Source organism: Pelodiscus sinensis, chromosome 26 (genome assembly GCF_052426305.1).
Source record: "Pelodiscus sinensis isolate ZL-2025 chromosome 26, ASM5242630v1, whole genome shotgun sequence".
Classification (NCBI taxonomy): Eukaryota; Metazoa; Chordata; order Testudines; family Trionychidae; genus Pelodiscus; species Pelodiscus sinensis.
The window spans coordinates 3,037,047-3,053,750 of record NC_143077.1 but is presented as its reverse complement, the minus strand read 5'-3'; the positions used below and the strand labels follow the sequence as shown (position 1 = coordinate 3,053,750).

The 16,704-nt window shown below is 50.7% G+C and overlaps 1 protein-coding gene across 5 annotated transcripts in view; it reads right to left on the bottom strand.

Moving 5' to 3' along the window:
* Positions 1-7,314: 7,314 nt before the first annotated feature.
* The window catches only part of RPS6KA1 (ribosomal protein S6 kinase A1), a 66,057-nt gene continuing 56,667 nt past the window's right edge, over positions 7,315-16,704 (bottom strand). For 4 of the 5 annotated variants that reach the window (XM_075908912.1, XM_075908916.1, XM_075908914.2 and 1 more), the window contains 13 exons: positions 15,876-15,946; positions 15,400-15,488; positions 15,104-15,168; positions 13,876-13,978; positions 13,415-13,542; positions 12,318-12,443; positions 11,786-11,875; positions 10,960-11,118; positions 10,603-10,764; positions 9,864-9,940; positions 9,580-9,697; positions 9,096-9,233; positions 7,315-8,353 (listed from right to left, as the gene is read on the bottom strand). In XM_075908912.1, the coding sequence (XP_075765027.1) occupies positions 8,231-8,353; positions 9,096-9,233; positions 9,580-9,697; positions 9,864-9,940; positions 10,603-10,764; positions 10,960-11,118; positions 11,786-11,875; positions 12,318-12,443; positions 13,415-13,542; positions 13,876-13,978; positions 15,104-15,168; positions 15,400-15,488; positions 15,876-15,946 (1,449 nt within the window). In that variant the 3' untranslated portion in view covers positions 7,315-8,230. The remainder of the gene's footprint in view (positions 8,354-9,095; positions 9,234-9,579; positions 9,698-9,863; positions 9,941-10,602; positions 10,765-10,959; positions 11,119-11,785; positions 11,876-12,317; positions 12,444-13,414; positions 13,543-13,875; positions 13,979-15,103; positions 15,169-15,399; positions 15,489-15,875; positions 15,947-16,704) is intronic. The other variant, XM_075908913.1, reaches the window with a different exon arrangement.

Here is a 16,704-nt window from a genome sequence, read left to right as displayed (position 1 = left end):
AGCTCTGCTGAGCCTTCCAATAACTTACATTTTTGATACCCTGAATAACCATTTCCAAGACAGAAAGAAAAGAAGCGGGGGGGGGGGGGGGGGGGGGAGGCAACAGATGCCCTGGTATAAGGGAATGAGTGTTGGGTGGAATCTGTGAAATAGGAGGGGCTGGAAGACAAAAAGCATGTGTGAAGAAAAGCAGGGAACCACTGGTATGTGCAACGTGCTCAGCTCATAGCAGCAATAAGTGGTGTGTCTGTGTAGTAACTGTGATGGTACCTAGTGAAGTGTCTAAAAGGCCTTGTCTACGCTGCGGTGATCAGTAGCCTGGAGTTGGATTTAATGGGTCTAGTAAAGACCTGGTGAATCAACCACTGATCATACCTCTGGTGCTCCACCGGGTCGTGAGGAGTAAGGGAAGCAGACAGGAGAGTTTCTTTGACTTTGTCCCCAAGTGTAGACCTGACCTAATCCTTGTGGCTTTCGCAAGGCCATACACCAAGTCAATGGCAGTCAGGAAGAAACCTCCCACATCTCCCAACTCTAAACCACCGGCTTTCTGCCTTTTTTGTGGAAGAGCAGGCGACTGACCCCTGCCAGAGGCAGGATGCTGGACTAGATCAATCCCCCATTTGATCCCAGCAAGAGCTCTTATGTAAATAAAGCCCACTAGCATTCTTTCCAGTGTTGTCGTTTATGGATGTACCCGATACTACTGCACAGGCTCATGCCGGCTGGACCTTCATATTCGAGACAGGATGCTGTGGCTTCTGAAGCCCTCCTCCCTCACCCACTTACAACAGAAACAAGCTTTAGAAACCACTGGGTTGTCAGCTAAGCATTTAACATCATAGAGCAAGAAGTCTCCACGGAGACATTTCCTCCTGGGTGAAGAAATTAAACGCGCCATGTGATCAGCTAGACTAGCTCCAATTTCTCGTTTCATTTACACCCCCCAGGGCCTGTGCAGTCCCAGACCATTGTAGGAACCTGCAGCAGGTCCTCTGCAGATCAGCTCACAGCTTGTCACGCTGAACTTCAGGAAGTCAGTAGAGACAATCTTCACGAGGAAACACATAATGGAGGGAAAAGTCACTTTGTTTCCCAAAACTCCAGGCTGACGGGGAAACTGGCAGCAGAACTCTCTCTGGAGTTATATGGGACCCTACCCCTTTGAAAAAAGGCTACACTTCCCCCCACCCCAACCCTACATTTTCATTCATGAATGGAAAACAATAAGTGAACTTTTACTGAGCACTGACATAAAAGATAGTGCTGTAGGGATTTGTTACACGATTAGAACTAAAAATGAAACTGAATTGGTTTTATAGAGGATTCATTCACACTACTTTTTATAAAGATAATTAAGGCTTGATGAGCTTACAGCCTGTAACCAAGGTTCTTTGAGACAGATTCTATGTTCACACTCTTGGGATAGGCACCAACCTTCAATTAGCAACACCTGATCAGTTTCCCACTCATCCCTCTCCTCCCAAGCCTTCAAGGTCTGAGCACATGTTGGTATACGTGTTTGGTAAATTGGTATGGAAGGACAGCTTGCCCAGGAAGGACAGGCAGGAAAAAAAGGGAGCAGGTGTTGCCTTATATATTAAAAATGTACACACTTGGACTGAAGCTGAGATGGACTAGGAGACAGATTTGTTAAGAATCTCTGAGTAAGGTTAAAAGGGTAAAAAACAAGAGTAATGTCATGATGGGGATCTATTACAGAACACCAAACGAGGAAGAAGAGGTGGACGAGGAAATGTTTTTAAACAATAAAGAGAAGCTAGATAATTTCATGGAGGTTAGGTCCATAAAAGGCTATTAGCCAGGGGATAAAATGGTGTCCCTGGCCTCTGTTTGTCAAAGGCTGGAGAGGGATGGCAGGAGACAAATCGCTTGATCATTGTCTTTAGTCCACCCCCTCTAGGGCACCTGGTGCTGGCCGCTGTTGGCAGATAGGCTACTGGGCTAGATGGACCTTTGGTCTGACCCAGTATGGCCATTCTTATGTTCTTATCCAAAACACAGATCTTGGGGGTGGGAGACTTCAACTAACCAGACATCTGTTGAGAAAACAACACAGCAGGGTACAGATTATCCAATGTATTGTATGGAATGGATTGTAGACAAAGTTGTATTTCAGAAGGTGGAGAAAGCTACTGGGGGAAGACTGTTCTAGACTTGATTTTAACAGAGGAACAGGCTAAGAATTTGAAAGTGGAAGGCAGCTTGGTTGAAAGCGATCACAAAATGACAGAGTTCACGATTCTAAGGAATGGTAGAAGGGAGAAGAGAAAAATAAAGTCAATGGATTTCAGGAAGGCAGATTTTAGTAAACTCAAGGAGCTGATAGGTAAGGTCCCATGGGAAGCAAGACTAAGAGAAAAAACAACTGATAGCTGGTAGTTTTTCAAAGGAACATTACTAAGGGTGCAAGAGCATACTATTCCACTGCCTAGAAAAGATGGGGAGTATGGCAAGAGGCCACCTTGGCTTAACTAGGAGCTCTTGAATGATCTAGAACTCAAAAAGGAGTCCTATAAAAAGTGGAAAGTAAGTCAAAGTACAAAGGATAAATATAAACAACAAAATGTAAGGGCAAAATTAGGAAGGCGAAGACATAAAACAAGTTCAGTCTAGCTAGAGATATAAAGGATAACCAGAAAACATTCTACAAATATATGTAGAAGCAAGAGGAAGACCAAGGACGGGGTTGGCCCATTGCTCAGTGAAGAGGGAAAAACAATAAACAGAAAACATGGAAATGACAGAGGTACTTAACTTCCTTGTGTCCGTTTTCACCAAGAAGGATGGTAGCGATTGGATGCCTAACATAGGCTACGTCTACACTGGCCCCTTTTCCGGAAGGGGCATGTTAATTTCAGCTATCGTAGTAGGGAAATCCGTGGGGGATTTAAATATCCCCCGCGGCATTTAAATAAAAATGTCCGCCGCTTTTTTCCGGCTTTTAGAAAAGCCGGAAAAGAGCGTCTACTGGCCCCGATCCTCCGGAAAAAGCGCCCTTTTCCGGAGGCTCTTATTCCTACTTCAAAGGAATTTGGCATTTTTATTTAAATGCCACGGGGGATATTTAAATCCCCCGCGGATTTCCCTACTACGATAGCTGAAATTAACATGCCCCTCCGGAAAAGGGGCCAGTGTAGACGTAGCCTATGTTAGGCATCCAATCGCTACCATCCTTCTTGGTGAAAACGGACACAAGGAAGTTAAGTACCTCTGTCATTTCCATGTTTTCTGTTTATTGTTTTTCCCTCTTCACTGAGCAATGGGCCAACCCCGTCCTTGGTCTTCCTCTTGCTTCTACATATATTTGTAGAATGTTTTCTGGTTATCCTTTATATCTCTAGCTAGACTGAACTTGTTTTATGTCTTCGCCTTCCTAATTTTGCCCTTACATTTTGTTGTTTATATTTATCCTTTGTACTTTGACTTACTTTCCACTTTTTATAGGACTCCTTTTTGAGTTCTAGATCATTCAAGAGCTCCTAGTTAAGCCAAGGTGGCCTCTTCAAAGTAGGAATAAGAGCCTCCGGAAAAGGGCGCTTTTTCCGGAGGATCGGGGCCAGTGTAGACGCTCTTTTCCGGCTTTTCTAAAAGCCGGAAAAAAGCGGCGGACATTTTTATTTAAATGCCGCGGGGGATATTTAAATCCCCCGCGGATTTCCCTACTACGATAGCTGAAATTAACATGCCCCTTCCGGAAAAGGGGCCAGTGTAGACAAGCCCATAGTGAATACCAGTGAGAATGGGGCAGCTTCAGAAGTTAAAATAGGAAAAGAACAAGTTAAAAATTACTTAGAAAGTTAGATAACTTCAAGTCACCAGGGCTGGATGAAATACTCAAGGAGCTGATTGAGGAGGTATCTCAGCCATTAGCTATCATCTTTGAAAAGTCACGTTAGTCGGGAGAGATTCCAGAAGACTGGAAAAGGGCAAATCTGGTGCCCATCTATAAAAAGGGAAGTAAGGCCAACCCAGGAAACTATAGACAAATCAGCTTAACTTCTGTCAGGAAAGAGAATAGAGCTAATAATTCAGGAATCCATCTGCAAGCATCTAGAAGATAAGGTGATACATAACAGCATGGATTTGTAAAGAACAAATCCTGTCAAACCAATCTGATAGCTTTCTTTGATAGGACAAGCAGCCTTGTGGATAAGAAGGAAGAAGTAAACGTGGTAAACCTAGACTTTAGTAAAGCACGTGATACAGGGTCACATAGCCTCCTTATCAATAAACTAGGGAAAGACTACGCAGATGGGGCTACTATAAGGTAGGTACATAACTGATTGGATAACCATTCTCAGGGAGTAGTTATCAACGGTTCAGAGTCATGCTGGAAGGGCATAACAGGTGAGGTTTTGCAGGGATCAGTTTTGGGACCGGTTCTGTTCAAGATCGTCATCAATTTAGACATTGGCATAGAGAGTACGCTTATAAAGTTTGCAGATGATCCCAAGCTGGAGGGGTTGCAAGTGTTTTGGACGACAGGGTCATTATTTAAAATGATCTGGACAAACGGGAGAAATGGCAGTAAATAGGATGCCGTTCATTAAGGACAAATGCAAAGTGCTCCACTTAGGCTACATCTAAACTACATCCCTTTTTCAGAAAAGGGATGTAAATTAGACATATCGAAATTGCTAATGAAGCGGGGATTTAAATCTCCCGCCCTTCATTAGCATAAAAATGGCTGCCGCTTTTTTTCGGCACGGAGCTTTGTCGGAGAAAAGCAGCAGTCTAGATGCTGATCTTTCAAAAAATAAAGCCTTTTTCGCAAGATCCTGTAAATCTCATTTCATGAAATACTGCAGAAAGGGATCTAGAGGGTTGCATTTGGAGCCATGGTAAAATTGCAGAATCCCCCCAGGACTAAGTATTGTCTACACTCTAAAAGTATTTGTGCTTCAAACTCTTGCCAATAAATTGGTACTGTCCACAGCTACTGGTTTGGGCAACACACCAAAAGCTCAAAATGCGCAGCTCCAGTGAACTGTTTACATGAGTCTCACGTCTGGACACATTTGTACTGACACAGAAGCTGCTGCACGGCGGTGGAGGAGGGGTGGCATAAGGCAGCCTTGTTGGCATGGATACAAGAGACCACGCCAGGGCCTGCCAGACTGGAGACAAACCAGAAGGGGAAAGAATTTTTGAAGAGTTGGTTACATGCAAGGGACGCCCACCCATCCCCCTACGGATCAAGGCCACATTCGGAGCCGTAAGCAGGCACGGCTCCAATGATCTCATTGCTTAACTCTTCTGAGGTCCCCCAGGAAAGTCCATTCTGTTTACACAGGGAAACGGACGAGCATAACTCCAGGAGAAAACCTATTTCACTGAAGCCATTACACTGGAAAACAGCCCCATACTCTGGAAGCAGGGATTATTCAGGAATAAGTAAGTGCCCCTCTAACTCCTGGGACAGAAAGTGGGGGGGCTAGGAAGGGTCACATGCTCCCCCCAGTGCCATAGAGGGAAGGGGCAAGGGGCTCTTTCAGCCATGCTACTCTCCCACGCAGCCTCTGGTCATGCTGGTGAGCACAGTGGGACAGACATCGGACAGGGACAGCGTGTGGGACCAGGCTAGAGGTGGCACCGGGGGTGGGGCTGGTGCCACCTCGTATCCCTCTCCACTAGTAGCCTAGGCTTACTCCCGATTCCAACTTCCAAAGGATGGGGGAATTACAATGACACAGGAATAATTATTCTGCTCTGGCTATGCTGGCCAGTTTCCCCACGTAGACATGCCCGAACAGAGACACCCGTGCAGCTGGGAATAGCAGCCGCAGCGCTTTGGAATAGGTGGCCTGCGTGAGGGGCTACGCACAGAGTAACCGACAGGGGAGAAAGACAATTGTGCGGTTGTATTGTCGTAAAGAAAGGAACATTTTAAATCGGAGGGCTCACGTCGGAGCGGCCACGGGCCGAACCACTTTGAGTCTCTGCTGTGTTCACTGCTCAGGAGAGGGACGCACACACTGGAGAGACTTGCTGGGTTCATTCATCCTTGCAACATGCTGATACAATTGTTTCAAGATTTACCAAGGAAAATAGGAACGGCCAGACTGGGTCAGACCAAAGGTCCATCCAGCCCGGTGCCCTGTCTGCCCACAGTGGCCAATGCCAGGTGCCCCAAAGGGAGTGAATCGAACAGGTAACGATCAAGCGATCCCTCTCCTGCCATCCATCTCCACCCTCTGACAAACAGGCTGGGGGCACCATTCCTCACCCAGCCTGGCTAACAGCCATTAACGGACTTAACCTCCATGAATTTATCTAGTTCTCTTTTAAACCCTGTTATAGTCCTAGTCCTATTTCCCCGGCTTCTCTCACTGCAGAGCCACATGTACCAAAAAGGAAGGGGGCACCCAGGATATAGAAAGCAGCTAGGAAACCATGTTTCACTACCACCATACTTACGGGTTCAGAAGAACCCAAAAAGTTGAACAGGACAGGATCATCTCAGAGGGCTGACTTCCATTAACATTGAGATTTACTTCCTGTAAATAAGAGTTTCCCCTCTACAAGCCAGATTCTTCCACCCTGAGGGTACCTCTACACTGCCACACTATTTTAAAATAACTAGCGCTATTCCAAAATAACTTAACTCCTGCTGCGTAGATCCAGACCATTTCGAAATCGTGTCAAAATCCTGTCAAGCTGGAGGACGTCTTACTCCGACTCCTGTACCCCTCATTGTACGAGGAGGCAGGGAAGTCGGAGGAAGAATGCTCTACTTCCAAATAAGTGCCGGGCAGACGCTCCCTATTTCAAAATGAACTGTCCCTGAAAGGTGGGGCTCGAGCCCTCGACTGGGACCGGAGGTGGGTACCGTATCCACTATGCCACTTGGGGAGCCCCCATCCCCCCAATTGCCCTACATTCTGGGCCCCCCTTATCCTTCATTTGTTTCAAGCTATTTTGAAATAAGATACGCAATTGTATCTCAATTTTCATAGCTTATTTTGAGTTAAGCCCTGCTGTGTCCACGCACCCTTACAGTTGATTAGTGCCTTATTCCACAATGAAGCCTATTGGTTTCAATTGCAGAGCGAGTTTTAAGCTTGGGTGAAGATGGCACAATATGGCTGTTAGCACTGAGTTCCCCTGTCTCAGACATCTGTGGAGAAGAGATGCATTTTATCTACCCAGTGTTTCCTCGGTAGATCTCAAAACGCTTCATAAAAAAAGACAGGCAAGAATCCTCATCCCCATTTTAAAAGAGTAGTGAGCAGCATCGCTTATTTTGTAGTGAACAAACGGGATGGGTGAACATTCAGTCAGCAAAATAACTTCAACTGAATGACATGTTTATTATAAAGTTCAGACAGAAACCCTGAGTTACCAGCCATAGAACAAAAATTAAATACTTTTTTTTTTTTTGCTCAGCATCATGGATTCCTGGATGGTTCAAAGTAAAACAAAAATAAAAAAGTGAGAAACCAAAGCCAACCCAAAAGACTTAACTTCACAACAGAGAATATTTTCCCTACCAGCATCTGTTCATCTGAAAGAGTCCTGAACAAAGGAGGAAAAAGGAGGAATGGTACAGATCCTGCAGGTATCTGGGACAGTTTAACACCCAAGCGGGTGCTTAAAATGGCGTATGCACTCTTACAGCAGCCATGTGGCTTGTGGGGGAAAACCAAAACCTACCGGATGACATTTAAAAATAGGTTTTACAAGCTGAACACAAACAAGGGGTGAAGAAAGTTATATGAACAGCTTCTCTGCTAGGGGTTTTGGACAGAACAGCTGTTAGTTTGACACTTGCGGAAGGTACAAAAACTATTTTTTAAGGTTGAGGGGAGAAGACTTCCAGCTGCACCAGCCCTGAACCCCAAATCAGAGGTGAAAGGTGATGTGTCTAGGACCAATATCTGGCCCTTCACAGGACAAGTCAAATCAGATCTGCTCTTTAGTGACATCATTACACGCATTATACATTCTAGTTCTCATATACACAAATGGATCCCTTTAAAAATGGTATCGATTTACACTTTTTAAAAAAGGTTTTACAGTGAACGGCTGCCCGGCCAGGCAAGTCTGCCGGGAGAAGAGCTAGTCTTTCGGAAGCAGAAAGGCACTTGGCCTTGATGTGCTTCGAGGAAGCGTCTGCAAACGGGTTTCTTTGCTGGAGTGGTTTTCCTGCCTCCCGTCTCAGCAGCTTGTGCAATGTCAGGAGGGCCATGGGCTGCCCACGTTCCCCCTACAGGGAGGTGGAGGGGAGCTTCTTCACCCGTCTCTGGGCGAGAATGGAGGTCTCAATGGGCTTGAGCTGGGGGCTTGGCTTGGAGCTGTTGATCGCGGAGTACGTTGCCGCCATGGCTCCCTAGGAGAAAAGGAGGAGAAAGGCCATTTCAGTGTCATGGGACAGCAGCCCCAACCCTATGGCAAAGCTCTTTATACCCCACTGAAAATTACTCCTGGCGGGCTGGCCAGCAGGCAAGAGACTGGGGCTTTTTAGAAGGGAGAGATCAGAAGTCGCTCTCTGTGCCTGCAGGAGCTCGTTTCTGCCTTGTACTTAATAACCACTGCAACTTCCCTCGGATCATCCCCTTGCCCTGGCATCAGGTCCCGACTACCTTACTTCCCACAGGAACGGTCACACCAAAGGCCCATCTCGCCCAGTGACCTGTCTTCCGACAGTGGCCAATGCCAGGTGCCCCAGAGGGAGTAAACAGAACAGGGAATCATCAAGCAATGCATCCCCTGTCCCCCATTCCCAGCTTCTGACAGAGGCTAGGGACATCATCCCTGCCTATCCTGACTAATAGCCATTGATGGACCTAACCTCCATGAATTTGTCTAGTTCTTTTTTGAACTTTTTTAAAGTCCTGGTCTTCACAACATCCTCTGGCAAGGAGTTCCACAGGTTGACTGTGCGCTGTGTGAAGAAAAACTTGCTTTTGTTTGTTGTAAATCTGCTACCTGTTAATTTCATGTGGTGACCCCTAGTTCTTGTGTTATGGGAACCAGTAAATAACTTTTCCTTATTCTCTACATGCTGCCCAGAGGGGGTGATGGAGCAAGAGGGCACTGCGGAATGCCAGGCCCCGCCCCGCAATACGTACCTTTACAAGCTGCACATCCTGGTGTCTCAGCTGGCTCTGGGGTAAGGAGTCCTTGTGCGTTATCCAGGGATGCTGCAGGACTTGCTTGGCTGTCAGGCGCTGGTGAGGATCAACATGGAGCATCTTTGATACTAGATCCTGGAGCAAGCATTCACAAAGTCAGACTCCCGAAAGCTGGTGCAGGCCCATCTCATCCAGAGGCCAGACTTGGACATTTGTAGCAGCAATGTGGCTTACGCATCAATGGCCTTGCTTGCTATTGCACCAACACTAACTGCAAGAGCTGAAGGCACAGGGTAGAAGGGCCCGACGGAGGCACCACGGCCCCGTTTCTGGAGCAAAACGTGCATGTGGGATGGGAGCTTCTGAACCCCCATGTGGAGGAAGAGCAAGTGAAAGCAGGAGACGGGTTTATTTTAACAGGCTGCATGGGAGCTGCCCACCCGTCCTGTGCTACAGACTTCGTCCAGGCACCAGACCTTACCTTGGCTGCCTCAGAAATTGTGTCCCAGTTTCCCCCTTTGAGAGTAAACTTCCCTCCACCTATTCGAATCAGGATGTCCTCCGGGGTGTCACTGGGCCCGTTTGCAAAAGGAGTGTATCTGAAACACACAGACCATTTGCAGCTTCCTCTCCTAGCCCCGCAGAACGGAAAGCTGCGTTAAGGAAGCCACAGGGAGGCACAGCCACGAGCAACTCGTCCCCGGACAGACAGCGGGGCACTCAGCACCACCTCCCCCCGCCCCGCTCAGAGCAGCGGGTACCTACCCTGCCAGCATCGTGTAGAGGAGAATCCCTAAACTCCAGATGTCGCACCCTTCGTCGTAGCCTTGGCGTTTTAGTACCTGCACAGAACAAGCCCAGGGAGCGAGGTCAGTCCCCCTAGGAGTTCCTGCTCGCTCAGACAAGAGCATGGCTCTGAGGCCAGACCTTTCTAGGGCAGGATTACGGCCGTGGGCCGAAGGCTGGGATTCAGGGTGGTTGCAGAGGAAACATCCCGGGCTTGCCAGGAGGACGGCTCAGGTGGTAACGGCCATGCTGCGTGTTCATTCTACCGTCCTCGGACACAGAGATGCTCACTGAATGAGGTGGCCAGTGCACTGGCCTTTCAGCCCCTTAGACAGGGGGCTTGTTTGCAAGCCAGTGACCCACACAGTCCTGAGAATGGGGGGTTGCGGCTTCTCCAGCCCCACCACCAGAGCTGGTCTGTTACGGGGCCCAGAGAAAGGGTGAGACTGCAGGAGAGAGAAGCAAATCGGGGCAAGCTCCTAGGCTAGGAAAAGGAGCTGGCAAACCACCTGGGTTTGAATTGTGCCTCCACGTCAGGAAGAGGCCCCGGACAGAGCGTTTGGGGGAGAATTTCCGCTGCGGCCCACTTCCCCACGCAGGCCGCATGGCAGAGCATGCTCGAGCGAGCCCTGCCCGACGTGACAGCAGGAGCTGATGCTGGCCGAGAACTGGACAGCCCGAGCTACAGAGGGCAAGCGTCAGGTCACGAGCCGCCTACCTCTGGGGCCACAAAGTTGGCAGTGTAGCAAGGGGTCATGAGAAGGCCGTTCTCTGCCCTCAGCTGCTTGGCAAAGCCAAAGTCACAAATGCGGATGCTCTGTGGGTTTCCAGACTCATCGACATAGAGAATGTTGCTGGGTTTCAAGTCTCTATGAACCACCTGTGAAGCACAGAACAGCAGATGCAGTCACGGCCCTGACGGCGGCAGATGAAGCCAACGGCTTGGGCTTGGATTCCACACCTGGCTTCCCGCAAGATCGAAATGGATCCTCCCAGGCAGCTGGAGAAGGGGCAGGAGAGGAGCCCTGTGCCCACCTGCTTCCCGCTCGGGTGCACGCCAGCCTCCCATACTCACCCCTTGAGAATGCAGATACTCGACAGTTTTACAGATCGTGTGCAGCACAGAACTGGCCTCCCTCTCGGAGAAATACTTCTGTCTGAGGATCCTGTCCAACAGCTCCCCTCCTCTCATCAGCTCGGTCACCAGGTAAACGTGCTTCCCGTCGTCATACACCTGCCAGAGCAGACATGCAGGGGTCAGTGCCTCAAACAAACAGATCGTGTTCTCGTCCATCCATCCTCCCCGAGGCGCCGACACCCCACAGCCATAGTACACACACTTCCTGCACGGATTACGGCTGGTTCATCTCATGCAGCTCTAGCTGGTGGGGACTGTCGCAAGCTCCATAAAAACCCGAAGCAGAGCCGAGCTTTGACCGACAAGCGGAGGGACTCCGGCGGCAGCCTCTCTCACCAAGCACTGCTGGGGGAGCGGGCTTGTTTACTGCCGCTGGCTCTCTGCCGGGGACCAGGGAAGGAATGGCGCATGCTCGCTGCTGAAAACCCGAAGGCACTCCAGACCCTGGGAGCTCAGCCAATCCAGAAACACGTCCAGGGAGAGCAGTCGAGTCACACGGGGCCGCTTTAGGAAGAAGCCCCTCGAAGCTAGGACTCGTAGCAATTGGGGGAGTTAAAAACCCCGGTGCACACGCACCAGGTCGTTGCCAAAGCAGCCTTTGATAGCTCTACCGCAAGCTCCACCGAACGTCTCCATCTCCCCCCAGCACATGCTGAGAGCTGACCCCTCCCCAGAGCTGCCCCCCTTCTCTGGTGGGGAGGGAGTCTCCGGCGTGTCCACCTTGGCAGGCAGGCCTCTGCGCCTTACACTCGGCTGCACTCACGTCTTTCAGGGTGATGATGTTGGGGTGCTGGCCGTACCGCAGGAGGATCTCGATCTCCTCCGAAGGGTCTCGCTTACTCTTCTCAATGACCTGCAGGGAAGAGAGCGCAGGGAAGGGTTACCCCGGCCAGGGAGGCGCTGTGCGAAAGGAGACACAATGAGGGGAGCGCTGTAGAATTTAGCTGGGGATGAGACTCCAAGTATTTCCACTCCCCTGGTTTTCCAGAGGGACTCATTTGACATGGCCAGGGTGACCAGGGGCCCGGCCCAGCCTTCCCTTGGGCTGAGCAGCATCGATGGAACCCTACCGCCCAGCACTGCAAGCGCAATTCCCGCAAAGCAACGTGTGGCACCAAACGTCCCTCTCCCAAAGGGAGAAAGCCGCTGCCCCACCCGCCCGCCCAGCCCTAAATCCAGCCGGGATTCTTGCCAGCCAGCGGCCTTTGGCTCGCGTCTGTTCTCAGAGGCAGCTGCTCAAGACACAGGAGCCCCACACGGGCGAGGGCACGTCGGAGAGACGGCAGACTGCAAACCTTGACGGCGTATTCCATGTTGGTGGCTTTATGAACGCAGCGTTTACACACGGAATAGGAGCCCACGCCGATCGTCTCCTTTATCATGTAGCCATCGCTAAACTGCAGGCTCTTCCCGTGCAGCTGCTACGGCGGGGTGAATGGAGAAATAGAACGGGGGGGAGAGAGCTAGTTTAGGGAAACATCCCAGTGTCTGGGCACCAAGAAAACGGAGGCGGATCGACTGGCTGCTCCCTGCTCGGTCACCCTGCGCCCCGCCCCGGGAGGGGAGAAGAAGGGCAAATGCAGATCCCATTTCTTTAGCACCTTTCTGCCCCGGGTGATAAGCAGGTACCCCCTGATGAAATGCAGCAGCCTCTAGGGTGGGGGCAGCAGCCACATGGCACAGGGCGGGGCCAGTGCCCTGGTGTCCTTGGCTAACTGGTTTATGGGAGAGAGTCACAGGAGCTTCAGCCTCCAAGCAAAGCAGAAAGGACCCTGGTCTTTACGGCTGCAATTTTCAAGCACCCATTAGGCGTCTAAATCCTATTTCCATTTCAAAGGAGGCCGAACGCCCTTTGAAAATCCTCGGCCATCTCCCCTGAAAGGCCCACGCATTGCAAGCTGCATCGGCGCAACTGACTGGTCACTGCAGGGCCAAGGGCTGAGCAGGCCCCAGCAGAATATGAACCCTCCGCCCCCCGGGAGCAAACTGCACCACTGGGCCAAACCTTCCGGGATTGCTAATCTTGTAGCACGTGCAGGGCTGAGCTCTAGCACTCTGGCCACGGGAGGGTACAGGGGGAATTCTACCGCGGCCCTCTCAGCTGGCTTGCTAGGCCCAGCTGATCAAGAGCTGCCTTTTCTCTTCGACCTTCCCCTTGTTCACCCAGCCTGGCTCAGCCTTTGAACTAACCCAGACACTTATCCGGAATCCACAGGGGACTGGTCAGGGGGCTTGCAAGGGGAAACCCCTCCTTTCCCACGGGAATAACCCTTGTCTGCAGGCTAGCGCCAGGCAGTCGCTGATCAGCCCTCAAGATCCAGCGACCCGCTCCAGGCTTCTGGAACCATTGTTGCCGTTGAAGATGGGACTGGAGCAAGGGAAGGCCTTTTACCTGGACCACTGAATTGAGAGGTGCCTGGGCCGGTTTGGCCTTGCCATCCTCCATCATTCCAGCTGCCACAAAACTGAACCCTCGGAAGAGCTGATGGGCCCCCGCGCTGGGGGGAATTCCGGGAGAGTCTGGAGTAAGAGAGGGAAGAGACTGGTCCTACAGCAGCCTGTCAGCAGCGAACGAGTTTCCCCTCACTTGCTAAGAATTGTGGCCACACCACACGGTAGCCCACAACCGACTAGAACATTTACCCAAGAGAAGCCCCTGCAGATTTACTTCCACACCACCCACTGCTTGTCAAGAGCCGTGTCCCTCGGACGTCAGCGCTCCTCACGCTGCAGCGAGGACAGACTTAGTCCTGCTGGAACCGGAGTCAGCCTAACACCTCACCCCAGTGCCACAGGTCTATGTGGCTGGAGCGTCCCGTGCCGATCTCCCGCTTGCTGGGGGCGCACACAAACCTTTCGGCGTCCGAGACGTGAACTCTGTGTCAAAATAAAAGGTGTCGTCTGGTCGGCCCACAGCAGGTTTGAAAGGCGGTTTGATCTCCCGGCGATAAAGCTTCTGCAAAACAAAAAGCCAAGGAGGCTGTTCACCACGCCAGGTAGAGGTCCCATTGATGGGCGTTCCCAAGCACTCCTACGGGTGGATTTACCAGGAGGCAGGCGGAGACAACTTTACAAGAAAACAGAAACTGCTTGGCAGCTCAGCGTAGATCCATAGCTCAGTCAGAGTTAGACTCTCGATGGAAGGAACTTCCACGGAGCTGCTGAGTCACTTCTGTGGCGGGAGCTTGCTGTGTTTCTCCTCCCCAGGCATCGGTTACTCATGAGCCAAAAAACCTTTTACCTCCAGGGTGCTAAGAAGCCAGCTATCCATGAAGTGGCTGACGCCACCCGAGTCTGCTGCACTTTCTCCGCTCACTCTGGCACCAGGTGCCAGGCCTGAGAGCTACATCTAGGAACAGCCAAAGGAACTCCTGGCAGGGAGTTTTATCCCCGCCCCCCACAGCCTTTCTGAATTGCTCCTCGCAGACAACTGGAGAGGAAACCTCCACCAGAGCTTTTCGATCCCCTTTCTAGGGCATCCAGAGCCTCCATCACCATGGTAACCAAATGCCTCAAGCACCAACGGACCAGGCCTCAGAACCTCTACAAGGCACTGGGGTGCAGATGGGGACTGGGCACCAGGAGATCACCTGACTTGCTCAAAGTTACACAGGAAGCCTGTGGAAATTGTCCCGAGGACCAGCCTGAGTCACCAACCCAGCCTGGCCCAATCGCTGCAGCCAGCTACTGTTCTATTGCAAGTCCCGTGCCGATCTCCCGGTCTTCTCCCAAGGCTCCCAGTAGCTCGGCGGTCACCCCTCTCCTGCTAAATCCCAGCTTAGCTTCCCTGCCCTTCCACTACAAGAGCCTGTCCACGAGCGTGTTTCGATCGGGGTTCACGCCTGTCGGGTATTTGCTGTGACAAACACAAGTTTGTTCAGTTTCCCACGTCTGCTGTCCAGGCGCAACTCCCGCTCCTTGTGCGTGAACACAAGCCTGGGGAAGGACTCAGACACAGGGCATCTCTGGATGCAGGCCTCTCTATAAGCATCTGTATTATTGCAGAGCTCCCCGGCATTGGCATGCAAGTTCGAGAGCACGCAGAAGCCAAAATCGAAGCAAAGAAAGGTTAAATACTCACATTCCAGTCAATGGTTGAGTAGAAAGGGTGACGCTTTATCTCTTCTGCCCCATCTGAGCCAGAACCTGGAAGACAGACCCCACTCTGGATTGAGTGCTACGCCCAATCCGCCTGCTCACGAAATAGGCAAAGCTATAATCCACTGGGCCGTGGGGCTGGGCAGTACGGAGACCCTAGCTGTGCTAAGACATGCCAGAGAACCCACACAAACCCAAATGCATCTGGCCCACGTGGGCAATGGGAGCCAAGCTGCTGTATCAGGGCACACCGGTTTGATGCAATGCCGGCTGTCTTACCTAGCCGGTTGGCTGGGTTCCTTTTGAAAAGGGATCTCAGGAGACTCTGTGCTTCGGAGCTCAGGAACTGGGGCATGCCCAGCTTCGCTCTGGAAAGAAACAAAATGGTGCAATCGACTAGGAGTAATTCAAACAAGCCAGCAGGCATGGACCGCAGCTCCCCACAACATCCCTTGAAGCTGGAGAGAGAAAATGCTCAACAATAAGCTGACACGCACTGTGCCCTCCACAAGTCTGATTAGAGAAACATTTGCAAATTAAGGCCAAGAGCCTGTTATAACCCCCAGGGCGCAATATTCCTGACAGAGTTTTGGTGACCGTAGCATGAATAAGATCAGGGCCGAGGTGGGAAGTAATAGGCAACAAAGCCACCAATGTGGGGACTGTCCCTATCCCATCAGAGCATCTGGCCACCCTCTCCGAGAAGCAGAGCAAGTTTTGCTCTTGTAGAGCCATGAAAGAATCACCCCTCTTACTTGAGAATGAAGGTCATCGTCTCCTTGCGGTCTTTGCCCTGGAACGGCAGGGATCCAGTGAGCATTTCAAACTGGAGAGAAGAGCAAGAGAGAGAGGTAAATGAGCGAGAGTTGCTAGGGGCTGCAGATCCTAATATGCTTTAGGCAGAAAGCCCTGTACTATTGACCCTCGGTATGATTTGTGGGCATTTGCACGGTCTTTTGAAGAAAACCTTAGCACTGAAAGGGACGTAGATTGAATGACCACCAGGGGGCAGCACTAGATCCAAACAAGGAAACTATCATGCTTCTGATCTGATCTGAGAGTATCTTAACAGGAAACTTCAGCTGTCTTAGGCCAGGTCTACACTGGGGGATAAATCCGATTTAAGATACACAACTCCAGCAACGAGAATTGTGTAGCTGGAGTCGACGTACCTTAAATCGAATTTCTGTGGAAGGTTGATGGGAGAAATGCTCCCGTTAAATTTCCTTACTCCTGACTATCCCGGGGAGTACTGGAGTCGACAGGACCACCCTCAGCGGTTGATTTAGTGGGTCCTTACTAGACCTGCTAAATTGAACCCTGGGAGATTGATCTCCGGAGCATCGTACTTAGTGGTAGAGATGTTAAATTTTGATTAATCAGCTAATTGAGTAGTCGATGGAATTTCCATTGACTACTCGATTAGTCAAAGCCTCTGCCTTTTAAATGTAGGAAGAACTGCCCGACTCTTACTACACTTAAAAGGCAGAGCTACAGCAGTTGGGACCCGGACAGATCCCACGCTGAGCCTCTGCCTCCCCTGTCCCTCGCCGTTCCCCCCTCCCCCCGCACCGTGGAGACGGT